Source organism: Camellia sinensis, chromosome 9 (genome assembly GCF_055761805.1).
Source record: "Camellia sinensis isolate YWXY chromosome 9, ASM5576180v1, whole genome shotgun sequence".
Classification (NCBI taxonomy): domain Eukaryota; kingdom Viridiplantae; phylum Streptophyta; class Magnoliopsida; order Ericales; family Theaceae; genus Camellia; species Camellia sinensis.
Window position 1 is genome coordinate 67,621,986 of NC_138969.1, and position 23,228 is coordinate 67,645,213.

General features: G+C 34.8%; 1 protein-coding gene across 2 annotated transcripts; it reads right to left on the bottom strand.

Moving 5' to 3' along the window:
• Nucleotides 1–1,216: 1,216 nt before the first annotated feature.
• On the bottom strand, nucleotides 1,217–23,228 carry LOC114277729 (putative GPI-anchored protein At1g61900). 2 transcript variants are annotated; one of them, XM_082887022.1, is made up of 9 exons: nucleotides 22,803–23,228; nucleotides 15,031–15,210; nucleotides 14,325–14,930; nucleotides 13,465–13,710; nucleotides 13,312–13,329; nucleotides 12,670–12,813; nucleotides 12,487–12,531; nucleotides 12,315–12,357; nucleotides 1,217–1,628 (listed from the first exon to the last, which is right to left on the bottom strand). In XM_082887022.1, the coding sequence occupies exons 1-9, from the start codon at nucleotides 22,864–22,866 to the stop codon at nucleotides 1,463–1,465; spliced, it is 1,512 nt and encodes a 503-aa protein (XP_082743148.1). In that variant the 5' UTR covers nucleotides 22,867–23,228; the 3' UTR covers nucleotides 1,217–1,462. The 2 variants fall into 2 exon arrangements, with proteins under 2 accessions (XP_082743148.1, XP_028075477.1); XM_028219676.2 differs by lacking the exon at nucleotides 12,315–12,357.

Below are 23,228 nucleotides of genomic sequence, written 5' to 3' on the forward strand. Positions count from 1 at the left end.
ACTACAACTATAATTTAGAAAATCCAGTGATACAAGGGCCATCTTTGTATATTAGAGTGATATAATTAGAGAAACATTAACTTTGAACAATATCAATACCCTAAAATGGACAAGATACTTGGTAACAGGTTCATCCAATCAACATCATTGTTATAAGCAAATGATTTTTGTTATTTATTAACCAGACGATTTTGTTATTTATTAACCAAATGATTTTTGTTATTTATTTCGACTAATTAGTTCCGAAAAGAGATTAAAAAAAATTGATACTTAGCTTACGAAAAATGTGTACTTAGAGATTTTTTTTGTTCTTGAAAGATGTATACAGAGAATTTTTTCATATAATATTATGGGGTGTTGTTTGATGTCTATTATGATCATTTTAATTTAGGATATAATTGTTATTAAATTAAAATTTTATTAAATATGTACCTTGAGTTAATTAAATGCTTGGCAAAAGCAAGGCTGGTGGAAATAAAATTTTCCCAGCCTTGCTTTTGTCCCCAAAAAAAAAATTAAATGTTAAAAGGACAAAAGTATCCTCAAACTTAGGGTTGAACATGGGTTGGGCCTGGTTTCGACCAGGCTTGCACTAAATTATTATCATTTCACAAATTCAAGACTTGAAATCCAAGTACAGTAATTTGCACGGTCACAAATTTTGGAAGTAACTTTAATGTTAAGCTTTTGTCAATCTTGCAATATTAGTGAGATCACTAATTGCCGCCAAAACAAAAATTCTAGAAAATCGACCTAATCATGTATATCAAGTAATTCAATGCTCCACCTTACATACTACATCTTGTGAAGAGGAACAAATTTGTTTGGGAATATTAAATTTTAATCAAAAGATCAAATATTCTTTCATTCTTTGTATTTTTGCACGTTTTTTCATGAGAAGTTAAAAAATCATTTCCAAACATTTCAATTTTTGATCTCATGTTTTAGTTAAAAAATCAAAAAATCACTAAAATAGGCCAACTTCCCAAACCAACCCTGAATATTGTTCACAAACGCAAACAAAACAAAAATTACAAGAGATCTCTTGAAACCAAGCTCATAATAACTAGTTTGTGTGCGTCCACACGCTCGAAAGTGAGAGATGTTCATAGCTTCAATACCAAGAGTAAGCACCACAATTTAGGTTAAGAAGTAAATTAACAACAGAACAATGAGGGGACTAGCAACCACAAGCTTCTCACAAAAATTGAAGAAATTTGGCACGCTTAAGACCCCATTCCGATTTTACATTGCAATTTTAAGGGGTTATAATTACATTAACTTCCACGTTTTGTAAAATTTCTATACAAAATTTTTATTACACAAGCTCGCAAGAATGATGAATAGGATATAATGACGAATTCAAACTCTTAATTCACCTAAGACTGAGATTTGCTTCCACGTATTCAAATTTCTCGGGTTCATACAGGTTGGAGGAGAGGGATGAAGCTCTCATATAACTTCATCTGCTTTCCTTGTTCTCCGACTGACAGATTCCCCTCTGTAGGGAAAAGTTTCTCGTACTAACTAATAGAGCAAGAATAGCTCTACTGAAATTTAAAGGATAATCATGAAAACCATTGACGCCGCAAAGAGAAGATGAAACATTATATCTGCATTGAAAAGACCTGCAAAACACGAGAACATGAAGTCAAAGAGTAGCAACTTCAATGAGAGCCATAATAGTCTTTATTCCACAAATTCAAAGCTCAAACTCGCAAAGTATAAAATAAAATAAAAATTAAAAAAGAAAAAAAAGAATTATCATGAAATAAGCTCCAAGAATTATCAGGAATTCCCCCCCCCCCCCCCCCCCCAATTGATTGCACGTCAGCAGAAGAAATTCTGAAGTAATACATAAAAATATATGAACATCAAGTGTTGACACATGTTGAGCTTTATGATGAATTGATTTCATGATTTATCATGCCCTACTGCTTTTATCTGCTAAAACAACTTACACATAACTTTCACAATCAGGTGTGGTTTTTCTATGTTGTCATGTATCATTTTGAAGAAAAAAAAAAGAGCAAATATTGATTCCTTCCGAAGTTATGATCCAACCACAACTGACTAGAGGAGCACTTGAAAGGATGATAACTTGTAGCAATTAACAGTATGTGATTAGCTTTCTAGAAAGCATGAAATTTTCAAGTCAACTTTCAACAAAAAAATAGATGGTTCCACCCCAAACGAATATTTTAATCAACTGCAAAACTAAAAGAAGTTAGCAGAGAGGCAACTTTTGTTTCCTCGTATCTGTTTTTTGAAAACTTTAAACCTGATGATATTGTATCTTTCATCGTTGCTGCTAACCAAAGGGGAAGCCAATCAACATCGCCACCCAATTTTTGACAATAATCTCTCTCCTGCATTTCTATGAAAATATTGAAATTCTTAATCATCATACTAGTGAAGGCAGTAATTTGTTCAAAATTAAACCATTCTTCATCTAATTATTTCTGAAAGAGCAGCTCTTTTTTTGCAGTAGGGTGATTTCAAACAGATGGGGCAAGAGAAAAAGAAAGATAAAGATATCGATGCCTTCTCAGCTTCTCATTTTTTAATTAATCTGAAGGAGAAAAAATCTTCAGTGAGCCAGCAGTCTCCACTATCTTTTAAACACAAGCCTCTATACAGCTCTTTCAACCAATCATGGTATTTAATGAATAAATTAACACCGTATTGTGGTTGATTTTCTAGCAAGTTTTGATGTCATGTACAACTATTGAACAAGTTATCCAATTGATTATGGTACTAACAATACCACATCTAATACCAACATTTCACCTCAGTATTAAATCAAACCTCTGGGGGTACCTGTACCTAGGGATGATAAACGAACCAAACGAGCCGAACAATTAATTGTTCAAACTTGGTTTAATAACTTTAACGAGCTTCAAAATTTGTTCAAACTTTGGTTTGTTAAACTTTTGAGCCGATCTCAAACGAGCTTTTATCAAGCCAAGCTCGAGTAATTTGATATTTTATATAATTTTAGGCTTATTGAATCAAGTCGAACGAGCAATTGACTATTCAAACTAGGTTTGAAAACCTTAACGAGCTCTAAGACTTGTTTATTTAACGAACCGAGCTCGAACGAACTTTTAACAAGCCGAACATGAGTCAAGCTCGAGTTGGTTAACTCGTTTATCACCCTTACCTGTACCACACCCGGTACGTGGCGAGCCCTTGGGCGCCACATCATCAATACCGTAGACCACATGTCCTCATAAGACTAATTGGGGTTGCATGCCTAGCCTAAGCGGAGCGTACACACCACAATGATAAGTCATAGTATGAAAAGCCCGACAACAGGCAACACCATGGCCCGCCTTGAGCCCATGGTTGTTCATATCTTACTCACTACCAGCCCAATAGCAAAATAGTCAGGCCTTTGGCCCACTTGTGTTCATTGGGCTGCTCAACTGAGGATGGGCCCTTGGCTCACTCATTGACTTGGTGGCGTAGGTTGGGAGTAGGACCCAAGCACCCCTACTTGAGATCAATAGAGGATTATGGACTAAAGGCAAAGGCCATGGGATCGTGAAGGTCTTGCTTGGTTGACTTCCTGGCAGGGATGTAAGAAAAACTGGAAAAAAACGACCAAACCTGTTGAATCGGACTAAACCGGTCATATTTGGTCTGTTTTTAACAAGAATCGGTATGTGTGGTTTTTTAATTTGATTTTTTTCAATTTTTGATTCAGTACCAGTTCAAGCACCTTGTGCACCGAAGTTCCTGCCAAGCTAGCTCCACTTTGACCAAGCTTGGAGAGAGATCATGTGGACATTACACTCACGCCTCTATTGCATGCATGATACTTTATTCTCATACCTACCAGCCTGAATCACAGACGGCAGTAGGGCTGATATCAGCTTCCTGCTGAATTGGGAAGAGCTAGCTACTTGTTCAAGAGATTGCTTGGGCTCCAATATTTCAAGAGTTTATATAATGTATCATGTAAGTAGTAACCAACATATGAACATATCAACAATCTTCATCAACATCACAACACACAAGTGTTTAAGATCTCTCACTGCCAACCTCTCTATCTCTAAGCCTGCCTTGGCCTTCTCCTCTCCACCTCCAGTGATCTCAGACCCGTGAAGTGCTTGCCATCTTCCCAGAGGTCAACAATTGACCACCTCACATACCCACAACCTCAAAGGTTATGTATTTTATTTTTACTTTATTTTTGTAAAGAAATTGAAAATTGTGCAATTTAGACTATGTTACATCGACTCAAGAACAGGTATTGAGTGTGGGGGTGTGTCCAAGCGCCCGATATTTCTAGTCGAAATTTTAGGACATTGAGATAGACATCCAAAAGTTGGAAATGAGTAGAAAGAAATGTCTTAAACACTTAATACATATTGAATAATATTCTTAGATAAGATAAGATGTTGTAAATTATTTAAAAATGCACTTCAAATTAAATGGAATTTAAAGAAAATGTAGAATTTATTTCTTCCATTTATGCAAGATGTTAGAATTATTTCTTTACTAGCTAATGTTAACATTTTTTTCTTCTTCTTCAGACTTCATATAAAATTAGAAGATCCAAGTTTTTAAATTGGGTATAGGTGTCAAACACATCGCACACTCTTACTTTTATCATATCTGGTGGACACAAGTACACTAGGGATTAATACAAAATTTAGGTAACATGTGGTGAAGTTAATCAAAGTTGCTTTTTCTTAGTGATAGTAGAGAGTTGACCCTAGTTGTAACTTGCGTGAAGCAGAAGCAAGAGCAAAAATAGGGGCGAGACAAAGTGGAAGCACATAGAAAAGTCAAAGGTTGGGTCTGGGCCAGCTTGCATGCACTTCGACTAATCCCAAGGCCTTGAAGTTAATGACTGGGAAAACCTCTAGTAGACCCTTGGGGTGACTCGAACTTGAGTCCTTGGACCTGATCCTCAAATCTTTAGGTTGTGTTTGGTAGAGTTTTGTAAATATGATTTAAGAGTATGAGTTATATTTTGAGTTTGTGAGTTGTGGAATTATGATTTGAGTGTAGAAAATTTGTTTGGTTATGATTTTTGAATAGAGTGTTGAATTAAGTTTTGAATTAAGTGTGCAATTGAGTTTTGAAAGTTTGATTTGACATGTGAAATAAGAAAATTTGTTTGCTTATGAGTTTTGGAAAGAATTTTCAAAACTTAATTCAAATTGTTATAACTCATAACAAAACACACTACTTTCACACTATTGAAAATTCTAATCAACACTCATAATTGACCAAACTCTTTTTAAAATTCAATTAAAAAAATTAATTATTAACAGAAAATAACATTAATCAATTTTTTAATTGAAAATACTACAAAGAAAATAATTTTTTTTCAAAATAAATATTCAAAAAATTTAAATCATAAATATTTAAATAATTTAAATAATCTAAAATATTTAATAAGTAAAAAATTAAAATAAATATTCAAAAAATTTAAATAATTTAAAATATTAATATTTTAAATTTAAAAACTTAATATTTTAAATTTAAAAACAACTCTACACTCAAATCGTAACCAAACACATAAAATAAAACTTAGTTAAGAAATTATTTTTAAAACTTATAACCAAAGAGATAACTCGAAACTCTAACTACTTTCACAACTCTACACTCAAATCGTAACCAAATACATAACAAAAAAAATTAAAATATTTAAAAATATTTTTATAAAATAGAGTTTGAATTTATTTTTATAAAATATTTTAAAATTTTAAAAATTAAAATCGTAATATTTTGAAATTAAAATATTTAAAAATATTCAAAAAATTAAAAAATTAAAAAAATCGAAACATATTTAAATATTAAAATATTTAAAATCTTAACAAAATTAAAATATTTTTAAAATATTTAAAAAATTAAAATATTGATTTGAATTGAGTTTTGAAAAGAGTTTTAAATTATGTGTTTGACTATGAGTTTTGAAAAGTAATGATTATGTTTTGAATTGAGTTTTGAGAAATAGGTGTAGGATTATGATTTGAAAGCTCAAAACAAACAGTACACTCAAATCAATGGGTGGAACTATAATTTGAAATCGTAACCAAACGGAGCCTTAGTGTTTCTTAGGTTGTAATATTATATTAAGTGACTACATTATATAAGCACTTAAACAGTTACAGCCTCACCAGCAGCCTGCATTTCTGACCCGAAAGGAATTGAAAATGAAAAAGAATCTGTGTGCACTATCTATGAAGTGGAGTAAATATCCTTAATCTCCTCTTCCCTATCTCCCCCCTTTTTGCCTTTTTTTCTTTCTCACCGACTGGAGAATCCATTTCTTTTCTTGTATTGTATATGATCAAACATAACCACAATAAATGCTCATTACAAAAGTAACAATTCATCACCAATAACATATATCTTTAGCCATCAATCATCATAAATCCAAATTGAAAGATCTAATTTAATTCCTACGAGAAAAGTCAAAATTTAAAATAAATATCTATTCTTTAAATATTTTCTTTTACATTGGTATCTTTTCTTTTGTTATTTTGGGATTTGTACGTTTGAGTGGTCACATCTCAATCGGAACCACAATTCTATCTCAACAAAAATGACATTCTATCAAAATTCTTACTCTGAGGAATCGCAGCTCTAGCGCACAAATGTAAAGCCAAATAAGAGTTTCTTCCTGCAACTAAGGGGTTGACAGTTAGGTTTTTAGCCAAGCATAAAGAATCCTCAATAGGTTATAGGTAAGTGTCTCAAGCATAATGGAAGGAAGGAACAGCCTTTCGAGGGCAGTAATAATGCAAACCATAACTTCCCATGGCTAAGAGTACATGACCGAGATTTCTTACAATTGGTCCTCCTATTGATGATGGATAGAAACTTGAGGTGGAGAATAGGGAATTTTCTTCTCTCTTGGTAAGATGGAGTTTCTGAGGTGGGTCCCATCAATGATGAAGGGTTGAGATTTGGCAACCAAACCTATACTGAAGAAGATCCTGAATTCATCACATTTGAAGTCAAGACCTACGGAAGATGTTCTTGATTCAAAAATCTAACATGCAAATCTTCAGAGAGTGACCAAAAAAGCTAATTTGCAGAATCTATCCTTATAGCATGGATCAGATCAGACACGGTATTCACCGCAGTCTAGGCAAACTCTAAGACAACCAGATCACTGTAAATCACATCAGAAGCTGGCAATATGCAACACTACATAAAAAAGCTTAAACAGTATAAAAAATCCCTGAAAATTTTCCAACTATTATAAGACAACAAAACCATAAAGTGAAGAAAAGAGATCATCTACCACATACAGCATAATCCAAAAGATTAATACAAGAGCTGCTGAGTCAAATCTAGCACAATATCACTTATCAATTATAGTCCAGAATAATTCAAAAGCACATACAGTGCAGAATAAACTAAATAAAAAAACAAAACATATTTTTCTGACAACATTGAAAGAATTCAAATTCTATGATTGCTTATAATTTTTAGTCTACTGATGGTTGAAGCAAGAGCAAAAGAACCTATGAAGCACCGACACATCAAAACAAGTGCCATAAGGGTGTCGGACGTGGCAGGGACATGTATGGCGTGTCCCTTTATTTAATTAATTTTTTTCCAACGGACATGCCAACTAGTCCCCCCCCCCCCCCCTTTTCTTTAAGTGCTTTTGATGGATGTTGGATGTTAGATGTTGAATGTTTATTACTTTTTGCTTAGATTTAAATATTCAATAAATCATCTATAAGAAAAAAATATATAAATGATAAGAGTTAATTTAAAAATGATTTCTTTAAAAAAAAAAAAATCGAATTAGTGTTAGCTTTTTGTTAGTTTCGATTGTTTGTGGATGTAATATCAATCTACTTAGCAAGTAAAAATAAAAATATATATATATATATATTATTGCCCTGTCCATGTCCCTATTTTATTGAAACCACTATGTCCCCTCTCCATGTTCATAGCACTAGAGAAGGAGAAAAATAAATCAAGACTCGGTGACCGGTAAAATGCAAGACCAAAGTCAAACATGTAGGACATTGTGTGTAGCCAACATGAGCCACGTGACCTATCTTACACGGCCTCTTCTATTTCTCCCAAAATACATGTGTCAAGTGAGTGTGAAATATGTGTCCAACACCCGTATCCAATTTATTCAACTTTTCACAATGTTTGAAGAATAAGAAACTCAAATTTGCTAGAAAAGAAACAATAATAATCTCTAACATAGATGAGAGATAAAATTCCACATTTTTTCTAAAGCTCAATTTTAAGTATATTTCTACATAATTTACATCTTATCTAAGAATATCTATATAATAAGGCACAAAGGTTTTTAAATTTGTCTTAGAAACAATTGTCCTATTAGGACATTTGAATGGTTAGGATTCATTTTTGACTGGAATGGACGGTAGAGATGAGAATCAACTCAGCCAATCTCCTACAACTTCCCGCCCAAGAGCACACGTAAAAAATAAACCTAAAACTTTGGACCCACGATAGGCTCATCTGATCTCACTCTCTCTGTATACTCTCATCTCTCTCTCTCTCCCAGTCTAACTTCCCAATTTTCAAATTTCAAAACACCCCCTCTCTCTCTCTCTCTCACTCACTCACAGCCTTACTTCCCATCACACCACCGGTACATCTCTCTCCGACGGCGACACATCTCTTCCCGACGATTGTCTCATGAACCAACCATAGTGGTGCTCATCACCTCCTCCAGCCACCTCTTCCAGTGATCACCACCGCTGCTGCTCAGTCTACTGCATAACAAAGGGGATAAAGGTTGGTTATTTGATCTCTTAGATAGAGAGAGTAGGAGAAATGAGACAGAGAGAGAGAGAGTAGGGAAGATATATCTCATAGATAGAGAGAATGAGTGGTGGAAGATGAAGGGAAGAGAGAATGAGTTTCGATTTTTTTTTTTTGTGTGTGTTCTGTTTGTGCCGGAGCAGTGGCAGCGAATGAGGAAAGAAAGTAGACTTTGCTGTATATTAATCTCATGAATGAGTGAATGTAATTGCTTTGGTAAAATTTGAAGTGACGCATTTTGTGCTTAAAATTGCTTTGGTAAAATTTGAGTGCATGTAATTGCTTAAGTGATTTAGTAAAGGCAGATTCGACAATGAAGGGCTACAGATTATGTGATTTAACAAAGTTATATTACAAATCTGGGTTTCAGTGTAGTGGTGGTGGTGTGTGTGTTGGGGGGGAGGGGGAGAGCTTTGATGGGTATGGGTGGATTGGGCTCTGGATTTTGGACACCACCATGGCTGCCTCCTCTGTTATTCCTTTCTCCACAGCCAACCGAGATCATCGCAGCAACCTACGCTCATTACCGCCTCTAACAACCTCCCCTCCATTAGATTGTCATTGCCAGTTCAAATGATGGGTTCAAGTTGCTTAGGAGTTGTTTGAGACTTGGTTGCTATTAGATCTCTGAGAGGAGAGTTTGCCAAGAGATGAGAGATGATGAGATGTGATGATGAGAAAGAGAGACGTTTCAATAGAGATGGAGAGAGAGAATGATGAATGAGAGATAGTAGAGAGAGTTAGAAACAGAGAGAATGAGAGTGAGTGGGAGAAGCTGCCGTGTAAGCCGGGCAAACGTGGAATGAAAAACATCACTTTGATATAAAATTATTGGGTGTGGCTGTCTACCACCTCACTCTTTTTGTTTTGTCTTCTTCTTTTTTCTTTTTTTTTTAATGTATTATTTATAATAATTTGAATTGAAATACTCAAAATACACAAAATCACATAAATCATGCAAAATTATAAAATTTTATTTTAAATTCGTAAAAATTATTTTTAAAATTTTTAAGCTTAAATTTTATAATATTACTCTAAATTTTATAATTTTTAAGTGTATTCAGATTTAATGAATCTGAAAAAAAAAATAATAAAAATTTATTAAAAATAATAAAATTCAAATTGAAAATTTTAAAAATTGTTTTTGAAAATTTCAAAACTAAATATGTTTTGGATTTTAAATTTGTAAAAATTATTTTCAAAATATACAACCAAATAAAATGTCAAGTTTGATAAATTCTTTTCAAAAACATAATTATAAAATTTATTTAAAAATTCAAATCAAACGGATAATCTATTTATATTTTGACCTCAAATTTTGTTTTTTGTTTTTTTTTTTTACAACAAATTAGCTAAATTACATTTTAATTCAATACTTTTATATTAAGTATATTTTAATCTCAAAATTACTTTCACTGTGCACGAGCATGCGCTAGAGTATTCCGGGACTTCTGGATACATAGCTCTTGAATAGGCAAGTTTGATTTATTTAGAGCATAAATTTGTTCAAATTATAAAACAATAATTAAGATATATTTTTTGAAAAATATTCTATGCATATATTTTTTACTTTCCTGCTTCTCTCTCTTTCTTTGTTCTTTTCTCACAAATCCTCCCATGATCTTATGAATAATCTCATGAATGATCTCATGATCCCACCTTCTTCTCTCTTTTCTTTTTATTTTTTTTACTTCCCCCCCTTTTCCTATTTGTTTATTTATTTTTATTTTTATTTTTATAATATTATAACTATATTTTAATCTTAATATTATTTGCACCGTTCCTTTATCTCTCAATTTGTTTTTTTATTTTTGGCTATATATGATTTTTCTTGGACGGGGCTTTGTTAGTGTAAAAGAATATATTATTTATGGGGTAAAGAGAGCAATACAAGCATGCAATAGAATACAAGACTTTAAAAAAAAAAAAAAAAAGTTACTTAGGAATTATCACCTTCAAATTAAAATAATATTATCCGAAATATTTTATATATATATATTTTTTTATTTCACTATTTTATTTTTTGTTGGTGAAATAAAATATAGGACCTTTTTTTTTCTTTTTTTTTTTTGAGAGACGGATAAAGGCATAGGAGGGGAAATCTCTTCCCAAGAAAAACAAATAAAAAGAAAAGGGAAAGAGAAGATTGATCCGATAAGGGAAAAAAGTGAGAGACCACCCCACCTGGATTTGGTTAATTTATTTTGGGTGATATTATCTTTTTATTTTTTTTATATGTTTTTTCAATAAAGTTAAAAGTTAATATTTAATTAATTTCTTAAAACCACTCAAAGTATATGGTAATATCACTCTAAAAATTTGTAACATAAATATTAAAATGATATAATATGTTTTCATTACAAATATATATTTTGTTGGGCGGTAACTCTCTCATAATAACAATAAATAACTCTCTCATAATAACAATATTAGGTAATTAAGAATGGAATTTAATCAATTGAGTTTAAAAGGAACAAAATTTAATAATTTAATCAATTGAGTTTAATAACAATATTAAGTGATTCTGAATGGAACATAATTTAATTAATTTCAGTTATTTAGATAAATTATATTTCTTTATAACCAAAATAATATTTCTTTATATTTTTTTAATATTTGTATCAAAAAATATTACAAACTCCATAAATTTTTAATATATAAATTACAATTATATTTTAATTCTCACAATATTTATACCGTGCCTTTAGGCACGGGCATATACTAGTTATATAATATGTAATATATGTGTGTCCATAACGAGTCCCCTTACCCGTGTTATATTTTGGATATATATCTCAATATCCTAAGATTTAAGTTTATGAAGATCTAAAGCTTGGACACGACCCTACCCAATACTCATACCCGAGCCCATGTGACAGATGCGTATCACAATGAGTCAACTGACACCAACATTATGTCATGATCAACTTGTGATTCAATGCCAAATTGACCTCTGAATGAATCCATCTGTACTCATTTCAGTTCCATTTCACATTTTTTATGTATTGTGACACAACCTTGGAATAGTGCTGAGAAATATTCTGAGTCAAGTCGATGTACTCATCTTGTAATCAGCCAAAAATTTTAACCAGGTTCTTTGTGAAAAATTGAAAAGATTTTTAGGAAAAATCTGGGAGTAGGGGTTAATTCACACATATATGTCATGGTTTTGTAAACATTAGTCTTGAATTATCCACCTTATGTTCTAGTCTACGATTAAACCCCAATGTTTTTAAAGTGGAGCTTCTCCTTTATGGTGAACATGCATCTTCTGTATTTTACATTTTTAACACAACTAATTCCAGGTAAAATCAGAGAAAGAGAGAGGAAATAGTGGATTCTTATCTGTTTACTTAGGCTATGTTTGGATCATGGATTTGGAAAGGGAAAGGAAAAGGTGAAGGAAATGTGAATGAATATATAAGCCAAATTTTTTCTCCATTTCCCTTCCCTTTTCTTTTCCCTTTCTAAATCCCTACTCAAATCCATGATCTGAAGACAGACTTACAGTTACTATGAATGAGCCACACCTTTGTTGTTGATATTCATGTACTATCAAACAATATGGCTTAGCTGCAATCCATGCAAGTATCCAAATCAATTTTGACAACCAGTTCACCAAGTATTTTCTTTAAAACGAAGCAACAAATAAAAGCATATATATATAATTAATAGTCAGGAAAAGCTAATTGGCATGCTTACCACTTTGCCCAGATGCAGCAGCAGGAAGTGCAGGAAGTTTGACAGCTACAGTTCCAGAAAGTAGAGATATAAATTAGTAAGAGCATCACACAAGGCTGCAGATATTACTTTCAAATTATACAAGGGAAATAGATTTCCATCTAGATAAATAGAATTAACCAGTCCGCAACTATGTTCAATTACTTTTATTGCATGACGAAGCTGGTCCTTGGAAAGTAGAGGGCCAAGGAGCTGGAATGTTGTCATTCAAATCACAAACGACGGTGACTCCCGCAGATTTGTCAAATGTTGCATCGGATGGCAAACTAGGCAAAAGGCATCCAGACTCTGTTCCAAAAATAGACAGGGCAAGGCAAGTTAGATGCTATCCATCAAATAGTGTGACTTACAGACAAGTGCAATAAAAATAAAAATAAAATACTTTTCCAAGTCATTTTGTTTCTAGCTTAAAAGAAGAAGGAATGAAAAAAGGGAAACGGGCTAGCTTAATCATTTCCATTACTTCCTTTATTGATTAAAAAAAAGTGGAGAGGGAGGAAGAGAAGGGTAAGGATGGGCTCATTAAATCTTTTTTATTTGTACTTCTCCTCACTAAATCATGTGCCCTATTATAATAAAACACCAAGGAAAGACATTTAGGCATCGCATATAGTAAAACTACGAAGATTAAGGATGTAAGCAAGGGCCTTAAAAACTAGGTACAACCTTTTTGCCATGGTCGAGGATTATCTGCATTCACTTATGGGAGCAACATTTCCGAAAAACATCAATTCCAAGGTGTTATTATGGGGAAATTTAATAAAAGATGTGAAGTATTGAATTTACCTTGAATTCCAACGGGAGCTTTCAAATTGTAGATTCCATATTGAGCCAACAGAACACAATGACAAACAAATCACGTATTAGTATCAACCTCAATTTGTGTTATCAAAAGGATTTTCTGTTGCTCATCAGATTGCATTATGGAACAAAACTAACCTTGAAGGGAAAAATCCTTTAGGCTAATACGACAGAGATAATAAACATTTTCAGTAATATTTGCTTTCTGTAGTTTCATTCCAAGTGAAGCAGCACAATTTAAAGCTTGTAAGTTAGTTATGAAGCTCTGCTTTTGTAAGTGAGATACATAGCTTTCCATCGCATTACAACATGCTGCCTGGTTCCTTATCCCATTTCCACAGCCCTTGGCGACATGACTTATGTTGGGAAAAACCAAAGGGCAAACTGAAGCAGAAAGGAAAAGAGATTAAAAAATATTCAAATGATAGGTAGAATACAAATGACACCAGCTCAAGTGATTGATATTTCTGGGAAAAAACAACAGTACAGAGACTATGAACTAACATAACCTAGAAAAACAAAGCAAATGTAAAAAAAAGTACATTTTCTTGGGAATTTTAGAAATTCCAAGGGTTTATAGATACCATCTAGGCCTTACCAGTGCCATCACTAAATATGTGGAACTTGTGCTATATAATTAATTTTAGGGTTAATTACACTTTACCCGATCAACTATCACTAAATATCACCATACCCCTATAAACCTTAATACCGTATATTTATACCCCCAAACTATCAAAAATCATACAAAGACCACCTTTTGAAGGGGGTAAAAGTGAAGAAACTTTGATAGTTGAGGGGTCTAAATGTATAGTTTTGAAGTTGAAGGAGTAATGTGATATTGAGTGATAGTTAAGGGGGTAAAGTTTATTATAAGAAAATTCCCTCATTAAACCTTTGGGTAGTGATTGATTCATATATGTAACAATTTCAAAAGGTATCATCATTCACAGCACTTGTTCTGATCTCATTCACAAAAAAAATTGCATCCAGCTCACCTTTGTTGACGTTGCAATTAGAAACTCCTCTAAGAACGTCTTTTGCACGCAAAGGATCAAGTTTACTTGCCAACCATCTGTGAACAATAATTTTACAATCATCAACCCTAGCTGAGTGGTCAGACAATGCAGGAGACCCATCTATACTCAAAAGATCATAGGCTTTTAATGCAAGCTTTCTAGCAGCTTCTGATATAGCATTCTGACAAATTTGGTTACAACATTCATTCACGACGTCAATCTTTTCGCAAGCTTCAAGAAGCATTGAACCATCCACTGTGCTCTCAAACTCATTAACATCTTTGACCGGGCAAGAAGCTGCGGTGAGGTTTGAAGGACGGATTGAGCATATCTGCTGCAGAATATCACTAGCACCCTGCCCCACCAGAAGTTGGTCAAAATCCGACAGGCAGTGCTTTGCTAATGTCCCATTTAGAGCAAGCATATTGGTATCTTTGCTCGATTGGCCAATAAGAACAACTAAAGTGGCTTCCAACTGTGGACAACAGATTACATTAGCTAGAAATGGTGCAAATGTGGCTGCGCAATCAATTGATGTCATGCTCAGCATACTTTCAACAGCAGCAAAGTTTAACATACACATTCCTGCACAAAGGAAAGAAAAGAAATAGAGTTTTGTGAAATTTATTTCACTTTTGAACCTCAATGGCTAAAGAAGAGACCTAATAAAAGTATGTAAAACAACCTGATAGCTTCGGGACAGTGTTATTTGTAAATGGTGTCAACGGTAAAGGTGCAAGAAGAGGATAAAGGGGCTGAGGAGCTGCACTTGGGGAAATCTGAGGTGAAAGGGCATCTGTCCTTGTGTCCTTTATGACAGAACTTTTGAAGTAATCCAATGGGCTGCAACAGGATTCATGGAGGCCTGGAAAAAGGAGCAAAGGCCAGTGAGAGAGATAATAGTTACTTAAATAATTATGTTTCTTTCCCCAAAAAATAAATAAATAAATAAATAAAGGAGAAAAAAAAAATGTTCAGTTTCAGATATGTACGTGTTACACAAAGATGCCTAAGGCAAATGCTAAAGGGGAATCAGCAATGCACTCAAAAAGAAACCTACGTGTACACACACACACACACAGAGTACAGTTATGCGTACACTGCTACGATGTTATTAGGCTCCAAAACTCCTTGAGCTAGGGAAACATAAATACCACTCAAAAAAATAAATAATATAAACAATTGCAGCCTGCACTAAAGGTGTCTTCTTTTTTGGAGCCAACAAGACTTTAACTGGTAAAAAAAATTCTGCACGACTCCAAGCACATAAATCCACTAGTGCTTCTTTCTATACACCCTCCTAACTTGGGTGCTCACATCCCATAACCACGGGATGTCTGCAATGCTCGCACCTCCACTTGGCAAAAATCCTTGAACACATACCTTGCACTCATATACACTTGCATCCTTGTATGACACTCCGTATACCCTCCATGCACTCCCATCTGTCTGGGCTTTTTTTTTTTTTTTTTTTTTTGGATAACCAGGTGTCTTGGCCAGCTTACGCGCACCTCGACTAATCCCGAGACCCCAAACTTAACGGCACCTCAACTAATCCTGGGGCCCCAAACTTAACGACTGAGCAAACCCCCAGTGGCCCAAGGTTTGGGATGTTTGATCTTTGTGAGATTCAACCCTGCAACCTCGTCGGTAGTAAGCCCTTTGGTTGCCTGCCTCACCTCCCACTAAGTCAAACCCCTTAGGGTTTGCCATTTTTTCTTTTTTTTTTGGGTGTATGTATGCCTCAGTTATCATCAACTTTGGCCTTGATACGCTTCCATAACACTAAACCGCCACCCTTGTGACCGTTGGCCCATCATGCCTCAAGATTGCCAACTATCGCCACCTATGATGCACGAACACGAGGACATGCAAATTTTCAAAAAATAGGGGATACAAGAAGTTAGAGACACGCTCAATATATATAATTTTATTTATTTATTATATATAAAATTAAAAATATTATTTATTTATTTATTTTATTTACTTTAACGTCAAATATCATTCATAAATTAATTTTTTTTATAAATAAAAATATTTTTTTCTATTTATGTTCAGATTCATCAAAAAAAGAAAAAAAAAGGGGATAAAAAAGGGTTTTGTTCAAAAAATAAATAAATAAAGTAAAAAAATAAAATAAAATAAATAAATAAATAAAAACAAACACAGAGAGAGAGTGGCACACAAAGTCAGAGAAAAGGAGTCAAACACAGAGAAAGAGGAGAGTGAATCAAGAGAAAGAGTGGTTGAACAGAGAGAGAGGGAGATCTGAGTTGAACACAGAAAGAGCAACAGAGAGTCGAACACACACACACACACACACATATATATAGAGAGAGAGAGAGACGAAGAGATTCAACTAAAAAACAGAAACGAAGAAAGAAGAAGAAAAATGAAGAAAAGAACATACCTCGATCTAGGGCTGAGGGCTTTAACGGGTTCTTTTTCACACACACACACACACTCTCTCTCTCTCTCTCTCTCTCTCTGTGTGTGTGTGTGCGTGTGTCTTCCATGGGTTGGGGTTTTTCCCTCTCTATCTCCAACGTGTCCCCAAGCGTGTCCAGCTGGAGAAATTTTAAAAAAAGGGCGGGACACGCTAGGTAGAGTGTATGACACGTGTCCACCGCGTGTCCGACACGTGTTTGTGTCCGACACGTGTCAGACACCCATACATTGCTTCCAGAGAGGTGTCCGTGCTTCATAGGTCGCCTCTAATACCACTTTTTAGGAAAATAAGCCCAATGAAACTCTGATACCCCTGATTAAAAAATATCCCTGTGTGCTAGCAGAAGCATGCCCAAAATAAATACACACAATGTTTAACATGGTTTGACACTAGTGCTTACATCAACGAGAGAGATATTCCACTATATGAATAAAATAGAGAATACATATGAGATGGACCAAAATACTCAAAATTCACACTACTTCAACACCATGCTCGAGAGTAGTTGAGTCGTTACTCACCCTAGTGTCTCACGGTATTTTTTTTTTCACATTTTATATCTCTTTTTTTCTTAACTACTCTGTCTCTGTCTCACTCATTGTGCAGACACCAATTCTCTCACAATCAAAATATCTCATTCACCCATATATATACATGAGAAGGTTGAAGGGATACCAAAAACTCTACCCTTTGCAATTTTCCAAAACACCATTACACTTCCCAAGCTGTGTACCATAAAAGAAACCACGACTGCCTTTTCATCTCTCAAATACTAGCGAAGCAACCATAGACAACACTGCACAAAATCAAACATATATAACCTTTACATTTTGCAAAGTCAGCCATCACTTACCAAAAGTAATAGACTTGTGCAGCTCACTCACGTGTAACGGTACACAACAAAGCCAATGCATGAACCATGCAACTCCCCAGGACAAAACCCACTTTTATTAAATATTTGGTTTTTCAAATTTACTCAATGGGCAGAAAAAACCCAACAGGTTGTGACTGAAGGAAAGATATGCTACGGATTAGCAACAAGATGTCCAAAACCCCAACTGAATGAAAGACAATATTCAGATAGCCCACACTAAGTAGTTGTTTTCCTTTTTTCTCTTTTTCGGTTGTAACCTACGAACCTTAACTATACTTGTGTTGTGCTTAGTGACATATCTTATCTTTTACATAGCCAGTCTGAAACCCGAAGAAAGGAGTAGGATTGTAGTAGGTTGTCAGCCAACATAAAACTTATATTCAATCATTATCAACATCGATACAAGTCTTGGATTAGAATCTAAAATGCACTAGAACACCCTTACTGACAATCCTTTACTCTAACAACATCTAGGGTTCCTCTAACAATGCAATCCTCCTATTCATTGCTTTGACCATTTCCAAACACCTCATAGAATTTTTAATTAGTTAAAAGAAATAAAATAATTGGAGAGGCAGTAAAATAAGGCCTCAATGCTTGAGGTACAAATTACAATACATAAAACACAGTGTCAAGTGCATAGATCTTTCACAATTCAGCAAGATTTTGCACCAAAAAAGAATAGTCCAAGGGTGATCAATCATCCATTAAACAGTTAATACAAGAATCAAGGATTGTCCAGTCTTGAAGAGTGTTGCCACAAGAATCAAGGATTCAATAAAATGGCTTGAATCTAGGTCAACTTTGTGGGTATAAATGTATCAATCAAGTGAATTTTCTTTCTAATGGAAATAAAATCAAGTCAATTTAAGAAAAACAATGAGGGCTGGCCTTCAGTTCCACATGAAGAAGCAAGGGCCAAGGTAGTTATTGAATCTTCTATTGGTAAATAGATAACTGTGTGAAATGATGGACCTGCTAGCCTCAATCATTATAGAGGGTAATGCAACCAAGAATTCTCAAATTATTTTTGAAATTTAGATTTCTCAACAATGAATCCCTTCCCCCCATACAACAAAGTGTCATCGTCGAGTTTATGGCTATTTCGAAATTAATGTCTCAAAGTAACCCCAATTAGGGCGACATTCTCAACAAGCATCCAACGCACCATCCCTATTTGATAGAAATTCACCAGCAAGCCCTTGGGCATTTGTTACATGGACTGTATTTGCATTTTACTTACATACTTGAAGAAATAAAAAATTGCCCCTGCAATTTATGCACATGTGGCACTAGTCAAACATGAAGTAGAATTGAATGGAGGTGTGATTCTACTTCCGAGCCACTTATGCAATGCAGAAAGTTTCCTCTAATTTTAATATAAGATAAGTGCCTTTTGCCTTCTACTCTTATTGTGAATTGTTGTTCGATAGTGGCCTAAGGCTCAATGATTGGTCTTTGTGCTAAGGCTAACATCTTATCCCATCTTCACCTTATTGCTTCGAGAGCTCTTCAGAAAAATGAAGTGTAACCTATTGCTACTTGATTTCACATAATCAATTGAGTAACTTCTACTCCTTTGGCCTTCTCTTTTTATGTCTATTGATCTCTTGCCCACTTGCATTCTATTGGGATGGAAATGGCTTAGCCCACAAGAATCATTTGATGAAAGCACTGCAGCCTAGTCAAGCAAAAGATTAGACCTTAGCAAGTCAGCGAACAACAATTCTTCTATGTAAGTATGGCTTTCCACCCTGGACTCTACCCCAAGTAATTGGAACAAAGGCTTTTTGAGTTCAATTGAGTTTTGTTTCTAACCTAAATAGTTAGGACAATTGAGTCATACTAAAAACAAGTATTAAAGCAAATTCAATTCGATATCAGCAGATTTGGCACCATTTCACTTAATTCTAAAACAATAAAATTAGTTGCATAAAAATGAACAAGTACACATGGCTCAAGACGAATTGCCAATGTCGTAGGATGCACCTGTGAAAATAGAAGGAAAACTGACTTCCAGGTGTGATGCAGTTAATCAAAATGGTAGTCAGGTGTCATTGCATGCGGATAATAATAAGATCATGGGGCAACCAAATATAAATCCATACACTAGAATTGCAAAGGAGGGAAAGTTCCTAACGGTTTTTAGACACAGGCTATAAAAGGGAATGTTGAGGAAGATTAAAGGACATTACAACCAACAACTTACCCTGATTCTCTCCACCTGAAGTTAGCAATTAGGCTCAGACTTAGGATGAGTGCATAATTATAGAGATGTTCCCTTTGAGTAAGACTTGTAATTGTGTTCTGTAAGCTCGGTTTTTCTACTTTACCACTTTTTTTTTTGGGTAAGTATACTTTACCACTTCAATACAATTTAATGAGGATTTAAAATTTTGAAATCATTGCAACTCACGGTACTGTGCCAAGGGGCTTTGTAGTTCATACAGAACAATCTTTGAACAAACATGCATTATGGTCGAAGAATTTTTTTTTTTTTTTTTTTTTTTTTCTTTTCAAAGAGTAGGGAGTGAATATACCAATTTATAGAAAATTCAAAAAATATATAGAAACAGAGCATTGAAATTTATAGAAACATTCAACTAAGAAATCAGCGAACCCTATACCAACACTTCAAACAGCAAAATCATGAGATGTACCCAATGAGTGAAGTAGGGTTGGGCCATCCTTTAGGCCATTTCAACTTTCACCTAAGACCCCCAATTTTTTTTCTCTTTTATCATTTTTAATAGGCCAAAAAAAAAAAAAAAATATATCTTGTTGTCCAAAAGCTCACCAAAAACAAAAATAAAAAATAATTAAATAAATTTTTCTTAACTAAAGGCGTAATAAAAATAAAAATAAAAAACTTTCTTGTCCAAAAGCCTAACAAAATAAAACCTCTTTTCAAGCATAGGACCCCAATAGTAAAGATAGACTCCTTGTCCAAAGTCCAACTAAGAAAAACAAACTTCTTTATCTAAAGATCCAGAAGAAAAAAAACTCTCCTTGTCTAGAGGTCCCCCAATAGTATACCTATAAATCCATCTTGATTACAAGAATAGATATGCAAGGAAAATGATTTTTGTAAACCTAATATAAGGTTTCGCCTAAGACCCCCAAAAATATTAGGCCGCCCCTGGAGTGAAGTATCCATTAATATGTCATCCTTTAATTTGTACTTTAATTTCTTTCTAAATAAAAACACTCTATTTCTGTTTAGTTTTTCCTTTAAAGTCCTCTTAATTGAGGTGAGAGAACTGAGAGTTTGGCCAAAGGTCTAAGTTCAATAAGAACCGGGAAGTAAGAGCATCCATAGTGGGATGGCTAAAATTTAAAATTGTTCATTACATTGTTAACTTAGAAAAAGTGATGAAAGAAAGACCCAATTTTGTATGTTAAGGTTTTTTCTTTTAATTTAGAAAGTGAATGAGTACTTCAATAGCGTTAAAAAAAAAATGTCAGGCCCCGTTTCCTTTTCTCTCTCTTCCATCTCCCTCTTCTCTACAAATTGTCGCTTTTGTACGCCTATGTAAGGTTTTGAGCTTAACTAAGTGGCTAAGTAGTTAACCGAAGTTCCAATAAGAACTTTGGGGGCAAACAATAATCATATCATGTTATAAGTATCACATTCTCATAGAGGCAATCCCTTGTTGCAGCATTAATGCCTAGTATGAAATCACAACTAAAGGGGACCAATATGACTGCCGAGCTCCCTGCATGAGCCAAGCCCAGCTAACCTTATGGACGTGGGCTGAGCAAGGAGATAGACCGAGCTCACTAGACGGACCAAGCTCATTAGATGGACCAAGCCCAATCTAGTGTGCATATTTGGGCCAAGATGAGCAATTGCTAAGGCCGGACACCTCACATCAAGACTTGGGCCACATATCAAGCACGTCAGGGTCGAGCTAACCACTACTGGGACAAGGCAGGCATGGGTTGAACATCCGTAAGCTAGATCGGTCCACCTGGACCATCATGTTGGCCAAAGCCTTAAGCACAGCGCGGTCAGGCTGGAAGAGCTTGACTGGACACCTAAGGGAGCACTCCCTGGGAGAGCTAACTCTTGGACTAAGCAACAAGGCCTTGGCCTTGGACTTGACTCAAGGTTGCAACAAAGGATTACACGTCAGTCACAATCCCCAGGTGTTGGATAAAACGGTTAGGGAAGAATCTTGCATCACATGAAGAGAAACGAATGAGCTCACATGGCGGATTAACAGAATCGTGATCCCCCCACTCAAGCGTAATGATGACCTGAGCAATGGGGCATGTGAGGTGGTTACCCTATGTGCACCTTGGAAAGCAAGGCAAGTTTGCCTATATAAGGTAACCCTTGGCCTCCTTGAGGGAGCATTCTATTCTCTCTAAACTTTCTCTCGATATTAACTTCTCTCTATTCTTTTCCTGAGTCCCTGACTTCAATATCGGAGGAGTATTCCAGCTAACCCTGGCCAGGCAGTTCTCATTGTGTTCTTAGTCTTGCAGATCTTGGTTCCTAGATAGCTTAGTTTGGTCACGGAGCTCCAGTTCATTCAACAGTGTGAAATCCATCCCCGCACAACAACTTCTCCACTAATAAGGAAAATTAATTCTTGCTTGATATGTGTCATGGAAAATTATGAACACTTATTAAACTATTAAGAACATGGAGAAAAAATTAAAAATAATTATAAATTCTCTCCTAGACTCTAAAGTTCAAAAAAAAAAAAAAAAAAAAAAAAGCACTAGCATTGGCCTAACCCCATTAGCGACACCATCCTGGAAATCAAAAATCAAGCCAAAAGAAACCTTAAATGACCAAGCAGACAACACATCGTCATAGCGAGAATGAACAAGTGTCAAGAATGCAAAACTGTAGCAAGTCCAACAAATTAAATAGCCAATGCAGCATAGTAAAGGAAATATAAACAAATTAAACAATATCCACCACTAACCCAATTCACATCAAAGCCTACAAGACAACAATGTGAATAGAAAAATTCTACAAAACCCATTTCCCCAACCCTCCAATACAGCACATAAGTGAAAAAAGAAAGTAATTTTAGGATAACCCAAGTTGGAAATTCAATAGATCATACAAATAGAAGAAACCCAGCAGGTAACCGAGAGATAAGACAGGAATACTCACAGAGAAACAACAGAAGCACAATGAGAAGATTGATAGTGAGACCGTGAACCATTCCACCCCTCATGCCTGCTCTGTGGCTCAAAACAACCCAAAAGAAAGAGGCAACCAAAAATGATCAACAGATTGAAGAACACAAAAGGGTAGAGACTGTTCAAGAAAGTCTTGGACTAGGAATTAAAAGAAATGGTTGGGGATATGTGAGAAGAAAAAAACAGAGAGAGAGAGAGAGAGAGAGAGAGAGAGAGTAAAAGGAGTTAGGGAGTTAGGGGCGCCATGAATGAGGTACTGAGTGTGTGGGGACAAAAGCAGTAATCAGCAATAGCTGTCCACATTTGAGAGCCTTGGACCCATTACAAAAAGAACCAAAATTTGAAGTGTAAACTGGGAGTCGAGAGTAAAAGAGAATATATACATAAATATGTACCC